Here is a 15533-nt window from a genome sequence, read left to right as displayed (position 1 = left end):
CCAGGTGCGGCGAAAAATGTTTGCCAAGATGATATCGCTGTATGCTATGTCTCTGTTTATTATTTGTGCTAGGGAGGAGGTGGAAGTGGCTCAGTAAGAGCTGGTTGACAAAGCTCAGGAGTGTAATGACCAGAATGTGAGTTCACACCATTGTTATTGTTCATCAAACGCATGTTTTTGACACGTCCCAGTCAATTGAACGTAGGCACCGGCTGTCGAGCACAAAGGATTATAGCGCTAGGCCTGAACTTGTCTTGCATTCTCATGCTTAGTTTAGGGTAGTAGCCATAAGAAAACATTTACAGTTCAAAATGACTGTATTCCTGTAGGCAGAAGAGGCTAATGGGAGTCTCAGGAGTAAATACCTGCAGAGAAGAGGTTGAGGAAGAGAATGTTTACAAAGACAGGAACCATCTCTAAGACAACAGAAATGTCAGGTATGTCCATAGCTGTGTTCGAATACCCATACTAACATACTGTATACTACATACTTAATGAATATATAGTATATATGTCCATAGCTGTGTTCGAATACCCATACTAACATACTGTATACTACATACTTAATGAGTATATAGTATATATGTCCATAGCTGTGTTCGAATACCCATACTAACATACTTAATGAGTATATAGTATATATTAGTTAATTTTAGTATACTGTAAACTAACAGTATCCTTTCAGTTGATTGAACGTACTAGCTCTTTGCCAATCTAACGGAAGTTGATGCTTTTGCTATGCAACCTCTTGCTATCTAGTTAGCATAACAAATGACTAGTTACATATTTTACCACTTCGGGTGGGTTCTAAATTCAACCTGGAGTGCCAGAGTGAGCTCGTAAATTCACAGCATTGTCCGTTTTGTAAATTTAGAGTGTTTTGCTCTCGGAGCGCACTGGATGCTCAGGCCGAGGAGTAGGATTGATTTGAGCATTCTGGTCTTCCAATGGCAGTCAAGCACCCAAGCTGATGTTGGCTAGCTTGTTAGCTACTTCCAGGCACATGAGACCACTCTTGACCATTTTACTCCACTAGCAGAGCTGGTTAGGTGGTTTTCATGTTATCCAGAGCGTTGGTGACTTTACAGCTGGCAACAATTGAATTACGCTTTTTTGCCGATGTTTGCTGAAACCACCCATATTCAACTGGTGTTGAGCACTCATAAATTAATTATTCTGTGCTCTGGTACACTTATAGGAGAGTGCTCTGAAATCTGAGTAGATAGCCAGAGCGAATTTACGGCGAATTTACGAATTTATGCATTTATTTTGTTTTTTTACGTGTTATTTCTTACATTAGTACCCCAGGTCATCTTAGGTTTCATTACATACAGTCGAGAAGAACTACTGAATATAAGATCAGCGTCAACTCACCATCAGTACGACCAAGAATATGATTTTCGCGACGCGGATCCTGTGTTCTGCCTTTCAAACAGGACAACGGAATGGATCCCATGCAGCGACCCAAAAAAACGACTCCGAAAAATAGGGAAACGAGGCGGTCTTCTGGTCAGACTCCGGAGACGGGCACATCGTGCACCACTCCCTAGCATTCTTCTCGCCAATGTCCAGTCTCTTGACAACAAGGTTGATGAAATCCGAGCAAGGGTAGCATTCCAGAAGGACATCAGAGACTGTAACGTTCTTTGCTTCACGGAAACATGGCTCACTGGAGAGACGCTATCGGAGGCGGTGCAGCCAGCGGGTTTCTCCACGCATCGCGCCGACAGAAACAAACATCTTTCTGGTAAGAAGAGGGGCGGGGGCGTATGCCTTATTGCTAACGAGACATGGTGTGATGAAAGAAACATACAGGAACTCAAATCCTTCTGTTCACCTGATTTAGAATTCCTCACAATCAAATATCGACCGCATTATCTACCAAGAGAATTCTCTTCGATTATAATCACAGCCGTATATACCCCCCCCCCCCAAGCAGACACATCGATGGCTCTGAACGAACTTTATTTGACTCTTTGCAAACTGGAATCCATTTATCCGGAGGCTGCATTCATTGTAGCTGGGGATTTTAACAAGGATAATCTGGAAACAAGACTCCCTAAATTTTATCAGCATATTGATTGCGCAACCAGGGCTGGAAAAACCTTGGATCATTGTTACTCTAACTTCCGCGACGCATATAAGGCCCTGCCCCGCCCCCCTTTCGGAAAAGCTGACCACGACTCCATTTTGTTGATCCCTGCCTACAAACAGAAACTAAAAAAAGAAGCTCCCACGCTGAGGTCTGTCCAACGCTGGTCCGACCAAGCTGACTCCACACTCAAAGACTGCTTCCATCACGTGGACTGGGATATGTTTCGTATTGCGTCAGATAACAATATTGATGAATACGCGGATTCGGTGTGCGAGTTCATTAGAACGTACGTTGAAGATGTCGTTCCCATAGCAACGATTAAAACATTCCCTAACCAGAAACCGTGGATCGATGGCAGCATTCGCGTGAAACTGAAAGCGTGAACCACTGCTTTTAATCAGGGCAAGGTGACTGGTAACATGACCGAATACAAACAGTGCAGCTATTCCCTCCGCAAGGCTATCAAACAAGCTAAGCGTCAGTACAGAGACAAAGTAGAATCTCAATTCAACGGCTCAGACACAAGAGGCATGTGGCAGGGTCTACAGTCAATCAAATCAAATTTTATTTGTCACATACACATGGTTAGCAGATGTTAATGCGAGTGTAGCGAAATGCTTGTGCTTCTAGTTCCGACAATGCAGTAATAACCAACAAGTAATCTAACTAACAATTCCAAAACTACTGTCTTATACACAGTGTAAGGGGATAAAGAATATGTACATAAGGATATATGAATGAGTGATGGTACAGAGCAGCATACAGTAGATGGTATCGAGTACAGTGTATACATATGAGATGAGAATGTAGACAAAGTAAACAAAGTGGCATAGTTAAAGTGGCTAGTGATACATGTATTACATAAGGATGCAGTCGATGATGTAGAGTACAGTATATACGTATGCATATGAGATGAATAATGTAGGGTAAGTAACATTATATAAGGTAGCATTGTTTAAAGTGGCTAGTGATATATTTACAACATTTCCCATCAATTCCCATTATTAAAGTGGCTGGAGTTGGGTCAGTGTCAATGACAGTGTGTTGGCAGCAGCCACTCAATGTTAGTGGTGGCTGTTTAACAGTCTAATCACGGACTACAAGAAGAAAACCAGCCCAGTCACGGACCAGGATGTCTTGCTCCCAGGCAGACTAAATAACTTTTTTGCCCGCTTTGAGGACAATACAGTGCCACTGACATGGCCTGCAACGAAAACATGCGGACTCTCCTTCACTGCAGCCGAGGTGAGTAAGACATTTAAACGTGTTAACCCTCGCAAGGCTGCAGGCCCAGACGGCATCCCCAGCCGCGCCCTCAGAGCATGCGCAGACCAGCTGGCCGGTGTGTTTACGGACATATTCAATCAATCCCTATACCAGTCTGCTGTTCCCACATGCTTCAAGAGGGCCACCATTGTTCCTGTTCCCAAGAAAGCTAAGGTAATTGAGCTAAACGACTACCGCCCCGTAGCACTCACTTCCGTCATCATGAAGTGCTTTGAGAGACTAGTCAAGGACCATATCACCTCCACCCTACCTGACACCCTAGACCCACTCCAATTTGCTTACCGCCCAAATAGGTCCACAGACGATGCAATCTCAACCACACTGCACACTGCCCTAACCCATCTGGACAAGAGGAATACCTATGTGAGAATGCTGTTCATCGACTACAGCTCGGGCATTCAACACCATAGTACCCTCCAAGCTCGTCATCAAGCTCGAGACCCTGGGTCTCGACCCCGCCCTGTGCAACTGGGTACTGGACATCCTGACGGGCCGCCCCCAGGTGGTGAGGGTAGGCAACAACATCTCCACCCCGCTGATCCTCAACACTGGGGCCCCACAAGGGTGTGTTCTGAGCCCTCTCCTGTACTCCCTGTTCACCCACGACTGCGTGGCCACGCACGCCTCCAACTCAATCATCAAGTTTGCGGACGACACAACAGTGGTAGGCTTGATTACCAACGACGAGACGGCCTACAGGGAGGAGGTGAGGGCCCTCGGAGTGTGGTGTCAGGAAAATAACCTCACACTCAATGTCAACAAAACTAAGGAGATGATTGTGGACTTCAGGAAACAGCAGAAGGAACACCCCCCTATCCACATCGATGGAACAGTAGTGGAGAGGGTAGCAAGTTTTAAGTTCCTCGGCATACACATCACAGACAAACTGAATTGGTCCACTCACACAGACAGCATCGTGAAGAAGGCGCAGCAGCGCCTCTTCAACCTCAGGAGGCTGAAGAAATTCGGCTTGTCACCAAAAGCACTCACAAACTTCTACAGATGCACAATCGAGAGCATCCTGGCGGGCTGTATCACCGCCTGGTACGGCAACTGCTCCGCCCTCAACCGTAAGGCTCTCCAGAGGGTAGTGAGGTCTGCACAACGCATTACCGGGGGCAAACTACCTTCCCTCCAGGACACCTACACCACCCGATGTTACAGGAAGGCCATAAATATCATCAAGGACAACAACCACCCGAGCCACTGCCTGTTCACCCCGCTATCATCCAGAAGGCGAGGTCAGTACAGGTGCATCAAAGCTGGGACCGAGAGACTGAAAAACAGCTTCTATCTCAAGGCCATCAGACTGTTAAACAGCCACCACTAACATTGAGTGGCTGCTGCCAACACACTGACACTGACTCAACTCCAGCCACTTTAATAATGGGAATTGATGGGAAATGATGTAAAATATATCACTAGCCACTTTAAACAATGCTACCTAATATAATATTACATACCCTACATTATTCATCTCATATGCATACGTATATACTGTACTCTATATCATCGACTGCATCCTTATGTAATACATGTATCACTAGCCACTTTAACTATGCCACTTTGTTTACATACTCATCTCATATGTATATACTGTACTCGATACCATCTACTGTATCTTGCCTATGCTGCTCTGTACCATCACTCATTCATATATCTTTATGTACATATTCTTTATCCCCTTACACTGTGTATAAGACAGTAGTTTTGGAATTGTTAGTTAGATTACTTGTTGGTTATTACTGCATTGTCGGAACTAGAAGCACAAGCATTTCGCTACACTCGCATTAACATCTGCTAACCATGTGTATGTGACAAATAAAATTTGATTTGATTTGAAAGTGCCAGAATGTCGATTGAGAACGCACAACGACTATACCATTTAGCTAAGAATTACGGGAATAATCAAGTCAATTAACGATGGGTAGTTAGTTGGTCTATAGGTAACATACTGGCAAGTTTTATGTATAAGTAGTCAACTAACAACATACTGGTACTGCTGTAATGATATGCTATGTGGTTCGTAAGGGCAGCATAGCTAACAAATTATCAGCCAACAATGTGTAAGGTAACTTATTTGAAAAGTCATTACTTTATTACGTTGCTCAACATTGTCTTAACATTTTGTCATACTGAATTTGTATCTGCTCTCTTTGTACTTCGGCTGCATATTTTCCACCATTTTCTTAAAATCTGAAGACTATGTGAAGCCCATTTCCTGAAGAATTGCCTTATGGGCCCTAAAGTACGGAAATAGTGTCCTCTGCATGTATACTTAACATTTTGGCGAATTTAGTACGTCATCCGGGCGGGAACTTTTGGCATACTAACTATATCCATACTATGACCAATATGCATACTATATACTCAATTCACATCACAAATAGTACGGTTAGAATGAGTATTCGAACACAGCTCATGACTCATGCCAAGCGAATTATACTGAACAAAAATATAGACGTAGCATGCAACAATTTCAACCATTTTACTGAGTTAATTTATTTCAATTGACTGATTTCCTTATATAAACTAAGGCCGAATCTATGGATTTCACATCACTGGGCAGGGGCACAGCCATGGATGGGCCTAGAAGGGCATGGCCCAGCCAATCAGAATTTTTTTTTTTTTCCCCACAAAAGGGCTTTATTAGATTTTCATCAGCTGTCTGGGGGGCTGGTCTCAGACGATCCCTCAGTTGAAGACTGATGTGGAGGTCTTGGGCTGGCGTGGTTACATGTGGTCTGCGGTTATGAGGCCAGTTGGACATACTGCCAAATTCTCTAAAATGACGTTGGAGGCGGCTTATGGTAGAGAAATTGACATTCTATTCTCTGGCAACAGCTCTGGTGGACATTCCTGCAGTCAGCATGCCAATTGCTTTCTCCCTCAACTTGAGCCACTGTGGTGTTGTGACAAAACTGCACATTTTAAAGTGGCCTTTTATGTTCCATTATTTGTCTACATGTTTGTGCCTAAACAGTAGCCTACATGTCATCCCCCACTGTTGTGTGTCTACACCATCGTCATGGAACAGGAGGATCAACTGGCCACCATAAAACACTGATCCAAAACCAGCACCACTCATTATATACTATGCCCTTCTATATGACAGAATGGATTAATGCGGCCCAACAGAGGTAGAAAAGAGAATGGGGGGAGTGTATATCATTGTAGAAGAGGGCAGTTAATGCTAATTCATACATAAGCTGTCTATCTTGTATGTACAAACCTAATATGCTTTCTCAAATGTGTATTTACCAAAGCTAAGTCAAACACCTCAGCTCATTTGCCCCTGTAGAATGGTCTCCCAAACCATCAGCTCCCTGCAGACCACTAGTCTACCACAAACCCCCTAATGTAACTGCACCACCCTCAAACTCTTCAACTGCACAGCCAGGACCTTCTTGATCCTGGGGTACTGCAGTCACACAGACCCCCAGATCCTAACTTCTGCCCCTCCTGAGGAAGAGACCAACTGGAGTGGTGCAATGCATATGGATGAATTCCATACCACTGGTTCGAAAAGTTTCCAATGTGATGCTCAAGGACCAGTACTATATGAAGGCCCCTATACGACAACCAGGCTGTGGGTGTATTTCCATATTGGTGCGGGTTGTGGTTTTCTAGGGAAGACATTTGATCGGTTCACTATCACTCATTGTGGATTTGGGGAGGCAGCCAATTAGCGGAGGTTCCGCCTATATGTCCTTACCTGAGAGCAAAGCACCTGTGTCATCAGCCCCCGCACACCAAGTGACCATGCACTGCCCTCTACCTGTTCTACACAGATGACTTTGACATTCGAAAAATCATGTAATGGTTGCTCCTTTTTCAGTAGATGCCGAGTGCATCTAAATACTAAGTGGCCTAGTATTCTTCTGTAAACACTGAATGTTGTCATTTTAAACATTTAGTTCATTCAATTGCTTGAAGTTTGATAATGGTTACCGCTGATGAATAATTTCACTGACACGGTGGACCAAAATATGTAATCCCTAGATTCTGTCAAACTATTATTTGTAATCTTAATGTTGGCAATACATTTAATTATTCAACTGTGTATTTAATGAGACAGTAGGAGAATGACAGTTTCTTTGCAGAAGTATTTTATTTGGTTTTGAAAGGGGAGAAATGTTTTCAATGTTAGACAATCATTATTCACACCTTTCACCTGGTTCTGTTGACACTGGTAATGAACATGTATTACTTCTGGTATTAACTCTACATGATACGTGGTAGAACAGTTACTTGATTAATCAAACTCAATAGATGATACTTGCTATTGAGTGAACACTGACATTATATGTTAGTTAATCTTAACTGTTTTTATCAATTCAATTTAACATGAACCCATGTATGTTAACTCACACTTTCAGTTAAATGACATCCCATTGAAAAGAGTTTAACAAAGGTTATAGAAATATACATTTCCATTTGGATAAATATTGACTAGTAAACCCTTTATACTGTAATTCAATGTCGGTACAACCATAACATTTAAAATCGCAAGAATTATATTCAGATCTAATAGACTTATTGTGTGAGTAACTGCAAGTGCCAGAGGTGAATGAGAGGGACGGAAGAGAAGGCAGTATTGGTGAAGTGGCTATCATAGGGGGATGTAGGTGTCCCTCAGGGTACGGTGTTGGGGCCCCGTTACTTCTTGGCGGGTTTGGCGTAGTGGATGGTGTCCAGGGCGGCGCCGACATCGCAGTCCTTAGTGTGGAGGAGGCGGGTGAGCCAGCCACCCTCATCTGTGAAGCCCATGGCCAGCATCTGGGACAGGGACTCCACCAAGCGTGGGTCGGCATCTAGACAGACACGACACAGTGAAGGGTCGGACTCTGGCGTAGGCAATCCTACTAGTAATCAGGGATATCATAGTAACCATGATGCCTACTACTAAATGGGGATAGAACTACCATTGACTGAAGTCACTACTACTACTAGTAGTGAGGATAAGGATATCACCACAGCAACTGCTACTTGTGATAGTTAAAAGAACTCATATCCTCCATCTTACCTTGAGGAAGGTGGGGGTAGGCTGCGGCCTCAGCGAGAGTGAGGGACTTCTGTGGTTCCTGTGAGGGACCCTGGGGGACAGTAGGGGACCCCGGGGCTTCCAGAGAGCCCTCCTCGCCTACCCTGAGAGACTGGAGCTCACCTGTAGAGGGATCCACCTCCTTGGAGGTCAGGTGGGTCCACTCATCGTCACCACTGCCCCCTGGGTCTTTACCACCCTACACAGAAAGTTATAGAGTTCAACAATATATACCATCTCAGAGAGACCAATGCATTTTATTCTTCACCATTACTTTTGGTTAAATCACAATGTTTAATTATAATTAAACTTCTCGTGTGCATCATACCGTAGCTAAATCACTCGCGCTCCCTAGGCTGCTAAGCCCGTCCACCTCCATCTCCCCCTCTTTAGTCCCATCTCCCTCGGACACCCCTGTCCCGTTGTTGCTCCTAGCACTGGGGGGGCCTCCTGACCCAGGTGGGGACGGATTGGGGGTCATCACCTTGGTCCTCTTTGCCTCCAGCTCCACATCAATATCCACATCGATACCTGCAGGCAACAGTGTAAGTAAGCCATTTCAGTGCATTTACATGTAGAGTGGTCAGTACATTTCAAATAATGGATTGATAATAATAAAACCATTATATGGAGCTTTTCTCTTGGTCTTACCCAGTGGGCTAAGCATGGCTGCCACCCCTTCTCCAATGTTCTTCAGGTAATCCATATTGGCTTGGGACTGCTGGGAGGCAGCAGATGAGGCATCAGAGGGCTGTCTGTCCCCTGGGGCGGCCTGGCCTGGCTGGGAGCCAGAGGGACCAGGCTGGGCCTGGCTTTGGGCCTGAGCCCATGTGCAGTGCCTCATCTTCCTCATCCACTTCCCACGAGGGAACCACTGAATAGAAGAACAATTATAGAGGACATTTCTCCCCTAACCACACATACATTTTGTTCCTGGACTAAAAAAAAAATATTTAAATGGCGTTTTAAATTACTCAGATATGCAAGTATATCCAATCCACTTAGGAAAAAAAAGGCATAAACGCATAACATATGAGTCTCACCTCAAATGCGTTGTTGAAGGGGTGCCAGATGGGCAGGAGGACGTGCTCCTTGTGTAGCCCCTTGGCTTGGCACGTGGAGCACAGGTCATAGTCAGTGCACACTGTGCACTTGAAGCGGGTCCCCGCCACAGAGCCCTCACATTCGTCACAGGTCACATTGGGGTGCACCATGGGGGGCCCATGACCATGGTGGCCGTGGGAACCGTGAGGTGGGGGATGTCCCATATGAGGTGTTCCAGGGGGAGGGGGGAAGGCGAAAGGGGGGACACCCCCGGGGAAGGCAAAAGCAGGGAATTCACGCCTATGCTCCTTCTTCTCTGTAAAGAAAAGAAAGTTCACTACATGACCAAAAGTATGTAGATACCTACTCGAACATCTCATTCCAAAATCATAAATATGAAGTTGCCCCCCCCACCCCACACTCTTCTTGGAAGGCTTTCCACTACAGCAGGGTTACCCAACTGGCGACCCGACCCGAATTTGGACCGCAGGGGGTTTTATTTGGCCCCCAAGTTCTGAGCAGAAAATATATAAAAAGTAGTTTCTGGGGAGGGAAATTTACATTGTTGGATGTAAAAATATATCTGTTCCAAGTATTCCCATGCATAAGAGACACGACCATATACAAATGTAAAGCAAGGAGTGAAATTGTTTTATTCAAACATATCTGTTTGGGCTTCTTGCGGTCAAGTTGCAGGCTACAATTTATGTTATGTTTTCGGCCCCCTGGCCATCCGCCCAAGAAAACAAAATCGGCCCTGCACTACATATTGGAACATTGCTGCGGGGACTTGCTTCCATTCAGCCACGAGCATTAGTGAGGTCAGGCACTGCTGTTGGGTGATTAGGCCTGGTTCAAAGTCAGGGTTCCAATTTATCCCAAAGATGTTTGATGGGGTTGAGGTCAGAGCTCTGTGCAGGCCAGTCAAGTTCTTCCACACCGATCAACAAACCATTTCTGTATGGACCTCACTTTGTGCATGGGGGCATTGTCATGCTGAAATAGGAAAGGGCCTTCCCCAAACTGTACCACAAAGTTGGAAGCACAGAATCATCTAGAATGTCATTATATGCTGTAGCGTTAACATTTCCCTACACTGGAGCTAAGGTGCCTAGCCTGAACCATGAAAAACAGCCACAGACCATTATTTCTCATCCACCAAACTTTACAATTGGCATTATGCAGTCAGGCAGGTAGTGTTCTCCTGGCATCTGCCAAACCAAGATTCATCTGTCAAATTGCCAGAAAGTGAAGGGTGATTCATCACTCCAGAGAAAAAAAAAATTCTACTGCTCCAGAGTCCCAATGGCGGCGAGCTTTACACCACTCCAGTTGACGCTTGGTATCGCGCATGGTGATCTTAGGCTTGTATGCGGCTGCTCGGCCATGGAAACCCATTTAATGAAACTCCCGGTAAAAAGTTATTGTGCTGACATTGCTACCAAAGGCAGTTTGGAACTCGGCAGTATGTTGCAACAGAGGACAGACGACTTTTATGTGCTTCAGCATTCAGCGGTCCTGTTCTGTGAGCTTGTATGGCATACATTTACATTTAAGTCATTTAGCAGACGCTCTTATCCAGAGCGACTTACAAATTGGATACCACTTCGCTGCTGAGCCGTTGTTGCTCCTAGACATTTCCACTTCACAATAACACCACTTAGTTGACCTGTGCAGCTCTAGCAGGGCAGATATTTGATATACTGACTTGCTGGAAAGGTGGCAGCCTATGACAGTGCCACTGAGCTAGTCAGTATGGTCATTCTCCTGCCATTGTTTGTCTGTTGAGATTGCATGACTGTGCTCAATTTTATACACCTGTCAGCAATGGGTCTAGCGGGTGTACTTATGAACTAAAATGTGTCAGTAACAATGAGAATGCTAAGTTATTCCAGTAATGATGACTTAATACATTACACATTAGTAACAATTCTATTCATTTGATCACAAGACTCACCCTTGATGAAGAGGCGGAAGGTGTAGTCCTTGATGCAGGTGAGGCCCATGATGAGCTCATCGTCAGTGGAGAAGGCGATCATGTCACCGTCTTCATCTGGGTAGAAAATAAAGAGGTCACATCTCACCCAGATAATTACATAATAGCTGCCAGAGTTCACAAGTAAGGACAACTGTCCAGTTTATCCTCACTAGCTGTTTTATTTGAAGAACAATGGTTAGTTTAGGGAATATTGTTCATACAAAAGGTGTTGTGCTAAGACCAACAGGGTTGTCATTTTCCAAGTTCGTTTTTTTTTTTTTTTTAAACACTGGCATATAAAAAAAAGTGCCCTCTTCACTGTATCCCATGTTAAAATTAATGGATGTTTTGTCCACTATGAACTGACAGGTGTTTAGGCAGGGCTAGTTTAGAGAAATGTAGTATAACAAACTTCACCTGTTGAAGGATGAAGACTATAATTGATAACCGACTTAATTTACCACATCACATGTATGACAAATGAAACAGGGCCTGTTCACTCAATTTCTATCTGACATTCACCATGAAATGCTATGTTAAATGTAGGCCTGTAAAAACGCTCTGTGTACCAACTCTATCCGATTTATATAGTGCAATATGGTGCATAAAGACAAATTGTCTTGTTGAGCTCTATTTTGGTCGGGAGATTATTGAATTTATTGCAATTTTGACACGCTGGTCTATGCTTCGACATTTATCAGTAGTCTAGTTTGTTCAGTGCGCACTGCGCTGCGCGCGGCGGATAATATTATGGAAGATTACAGCCCAACAGCAATATTCAGATATGACAACATAATAAATGCAATCGAAGACTACAGTGGATTCCTATAAATGGGCCACTAGTATAGGCTTACCTTTGTAAAACATTTGATAGGTGACATTTCGCAGGGTTGAGAAAACATCCTCAACCTTTTTTTTCAGATACTCAAAACTCGTTGAAACATCTTGGTCCACAGCAATGCGACGAATTTCTTTCGGCGCATCCTCCTTCCCAAGGAGATAGGCTTTAACGGTCATAGACATGGTTGAGTCTTTTCACAATTTCAGCCCTATACTCGCTCCGAAATATTTGTTGCGCAGTTAAAATGTTGAAGGCCCGATCCACTGCAAACTCGATCGCTGTCAGTGCGTCGTGCTTTTCTGGGTACAGTTCCGTTTATAAACCTTATATGGCGTCACGTGTAATATTTATGCAGCTGTCTAGCCAATCACGAGGGCTTGGAGCGGCTTCATGGGGAAGTCCACCGTTTCTAAATGGCGAAGGTACGTGGTATTTTTGCTCAATGGGACTTCCATACCCTCCATTAAAGTAGAAATGTAAGGGTCACTGTACGGGTAGGGTTTAAATGGGTAATCAGAAGTTGCTCCATCCACTTTTTGACTTATAAATGAATGATATGTAAACATTGATTTTTGAAAGATATAACTTATAAATAAATGCCGTAGTTCAACCGTCCCCATTAAAACCCCAAATTAACTGGTTTTATACAAAGTAAACGTAAACAAAAACTACATAGTTTTAACCATGTTTTGAGGCTATGATTTTGATATCATGGATGGTCAGTCCTTGCATCCAAAGCTATGTCTATGAATTTGTGAGTGGTTACATTTCTCAAGCCCTATCCATAAGCTTTTTTAGCGAAACAGGGGAAGGGAAAACGCTTTGTTACTGTTTCTACTGCTGATTCCCGATTTAAGGTTCGGGTTGGGTTTAGGGTAGGGATGTCCCAAGGATACCGGATAGCACTAACTAAATGACAACGCTCTGCTCCTTCTGTTGTTGTGCGCAAAAGGCTTCCAAGCTAATTGAAACAAATGGGTGGGACGCTAAAGGTTGAATGAAGTTAGAGGCCGAGGTATGACAAGGCACTTTCCGTACGGGGAATTCCCCGCGTGAGATCAGTGTTGGTCGACACTAGCTCGAACTGTTTCAGTCACTTCAAACATTGACCTTGACTTGCCTAGTTAAATAAAATAAAAAATACACATTGACTGTGATGATATTTGAAGACGGGCTTTACCGATATTTGAAGAGGGGCTTGTATGCGTTTGGGCCCATCAGTTGTGTTGTGACAGAGTAGGGGTGGTATATAAAGGATAGACCTATTTGGTAAAATACCAAGTCCACATTATTGCAAGAACAGCTCAAATAAGCAAAGACAAACAACAGTCCATCATTACTTTAAGACATGAAGGTCAGTCAATCCGGAAAATTTCAACAACTTTGAAAGCTTCTTCAAGTGCGGTCGCAAAAACCATCAAGCGGTATGATGAAACTGGCTCTCACGAGTTCTGCAACAGGAAAGTAAGAGCCAGAGTTATCGCTGCTGCAGAGGTTAAGTTCATTAGAGTTACCAGCCTCAGAAATTGCAGCCCAAATAAATGCTTCACAGAGTTCAAGTAACAGACACATCTCAACATCAACTATTCGGAGTAGACAGAGTGAATCAGGCCTTCATGGTCGAATTGCTGCAACAAAAAAAACACTAATAAAGGCCACCAATAAGAAGACAAGACTTGCTTGGGCCATGTCTTTGTGAGACGTATAGTAGGTGAACGGATGATCTCCGCATGTGTTGTTCCCACCATGAAGCATGGAGGTGTGGTGGTGCTTTGCTGGTGGCACTGTGCTTTATTTAGAATTCAAGGCACCCTTAACCAGCATGGCAACCACAGCATTCTGCAGTGATACGCCATCCCATCTGGTTTGCGCTTAGTGGGACTATCATTTGTTTTTCAACAGGACAATGACCCAACACACCTTCAGGCTGTATAAGAGCTATTTGAACAAGGAGAGTGATGGAGTGCTGCATCAGATGACCTGGCCTCCACAATCACCCGACCTCAATCCAATTGAGATGGTTTGAGATGAGTTGGACCACAGAGTGAAGCAAAAGCAGCCAACAAGTGCTCAGCATATGTGGGAAGTCCTTCAAGACTGTTGGAAAAGCTTTCCAGGTGAAGCTGGTTGAGAGAATGCCAGGAGAGTGCAAAGATGTCATCAAGGCAAACAGTGGCTACTTTGAAGACTATAAAATCTCAAATATTTTTTGATTTGTTTAACACTTTTTTTTGGTTACTACATGATTCCATATGTGTTATTTCATACTTTTGTCTTCACTATTATTTTACAATTGAGAAAATAGTAAAAATGAAGAAAAACCCTTGAATGAGTAGGTGTGTCCAAACTTTTGACTGGTACTGTATCTACCTAAATTAAATTCAATATATCTACCAAAGTCAATGTCAATATATCTACCAAAATCATCTCGGTTACACACAATTGTATTCGTTTGTTATTCATTATTGTGCAGTAGCCTAGCCTATACGAAAATTATGAAATTTGATCATTACACCTTCGAGGTGATACATTGCATTAGGCAATGTTCGATGCAAACTCAATCAGAAAATATGTAACCAACGTGAAGCGTCTGATGAAAGCTGTGTGAAATAGCGTTACTTTTCGTCTCATCCTGCTTTACTGCCTCTTAGTGGTGCTCCGTCACCTGATTCTGACGCATAGGTCCCATGACCGCTTTATCAAACTATATTTTTTCCCCTGCGAGTTTGGTAATCCGTAGAACGCGCACGATGCTTCTAGAAACATTTTTTTTAGAAACTAGATCAATTTGTTTGTGGGTGTATTACTATGTTGTCATAATAATTCGTGGATCTCAACCGTCAAATCTCTGGATTATGACTGAATTCATTTTTTGTCGTGCTTTTATAAATTATTGTTGTCACTCTGTGTCCAATTAATCTATCATTGTTGCCATAAAGCTTGAATGACCATGTTCATAGGCTAATTTATCCCATGGTTATTTTGATGAGTAATTGTCACTTTAGCAATAATGGTAGGGAAAAGGCGCAAGGTCATGGCTATAAGAGATTCTCCTAACCTGCTACGTTAATTATTCTAACCTTCTGTGTAAATTCTACAACCTTGCTGCTACGAAGTCAAATCAGACAAAAAATGTAATCCGTCTAGTCAAAACCAAGAAATCAGACAAAAAATGTAATCCGTCTAGTCAAAACCAAGACGTACGTAAAAGTAGTAAATGAGCCACGTGTAAAGTTTTTATTTC

The 15533-nt window shown here is 43.4% G+C and overlaps 1 protein-coding gene and 1 long non-coding RNA gene across 2 annotated transcripts; one reads left to right on the top strand and one right to left on the bottom strand.

The window, feature by feature from the left end:
- Positions 1–7474: 7474 nt before the first annotated feature.
- Positions 7475–12580, bottom strand: LOC115130793 (sequestosome-1-like). Its single transcript, XM_029662239.2, has 7 exons — positions 12303–12580; positions 11428–11523; positions 9470–9786; positions 9078–9300; positions 8755–8957; positions 8409–8625; positions 7475–8196 (listed from the first exon to the last, which is right to left on the bottom strand). The coding sequence occupies exons 1-7, from the start codon at positions 12469–12471 to the stop codon at positions 8042–8044; spliced, it is 1380 nt and encodes a 459-aa protein (XP_029518099.1). The 5' UTR covers positions 12472–12580; the 3' UTR covers positions 7475–8041.
- A 19-nt stretch (positions 12581–12599) lies between these two features.
- On the top strand, positions 12600–14618 carry LOC135572209 (uncharacterized). The gene is made up of 2 exons (XR_010464126.1): positions 12600–12711; positions 14192–14618. It is a non-coding gene; the product is annotated as an uncharacterized LOC135572209 (long non-coding RNA).
- The last annotated feature ends 915 nt before the right edge of the window (positions 14619–15533 follow it).

The sequence above is a fragment of the Oncorhynchus nerka genome, linkage group LG6 (assembly GCF_034236695.1).
Source record: "Oncorhynchus nerka isolate Pitt River linkage group LG6, Oner_Uvic_2.0, whole genome shotgun sequence".
NCBI lineage: Eukaryota > Metazoa > Chordata > Actinopteri > Salmoniformes > Salmonidae > Oncorhynchus > Oncorhynchus nerka.
The sequence above is the reverse complement of the archived record's forward strand: the minus strand, read 5'-3'. Positions and strand labels throughout refer to the sequence as shown.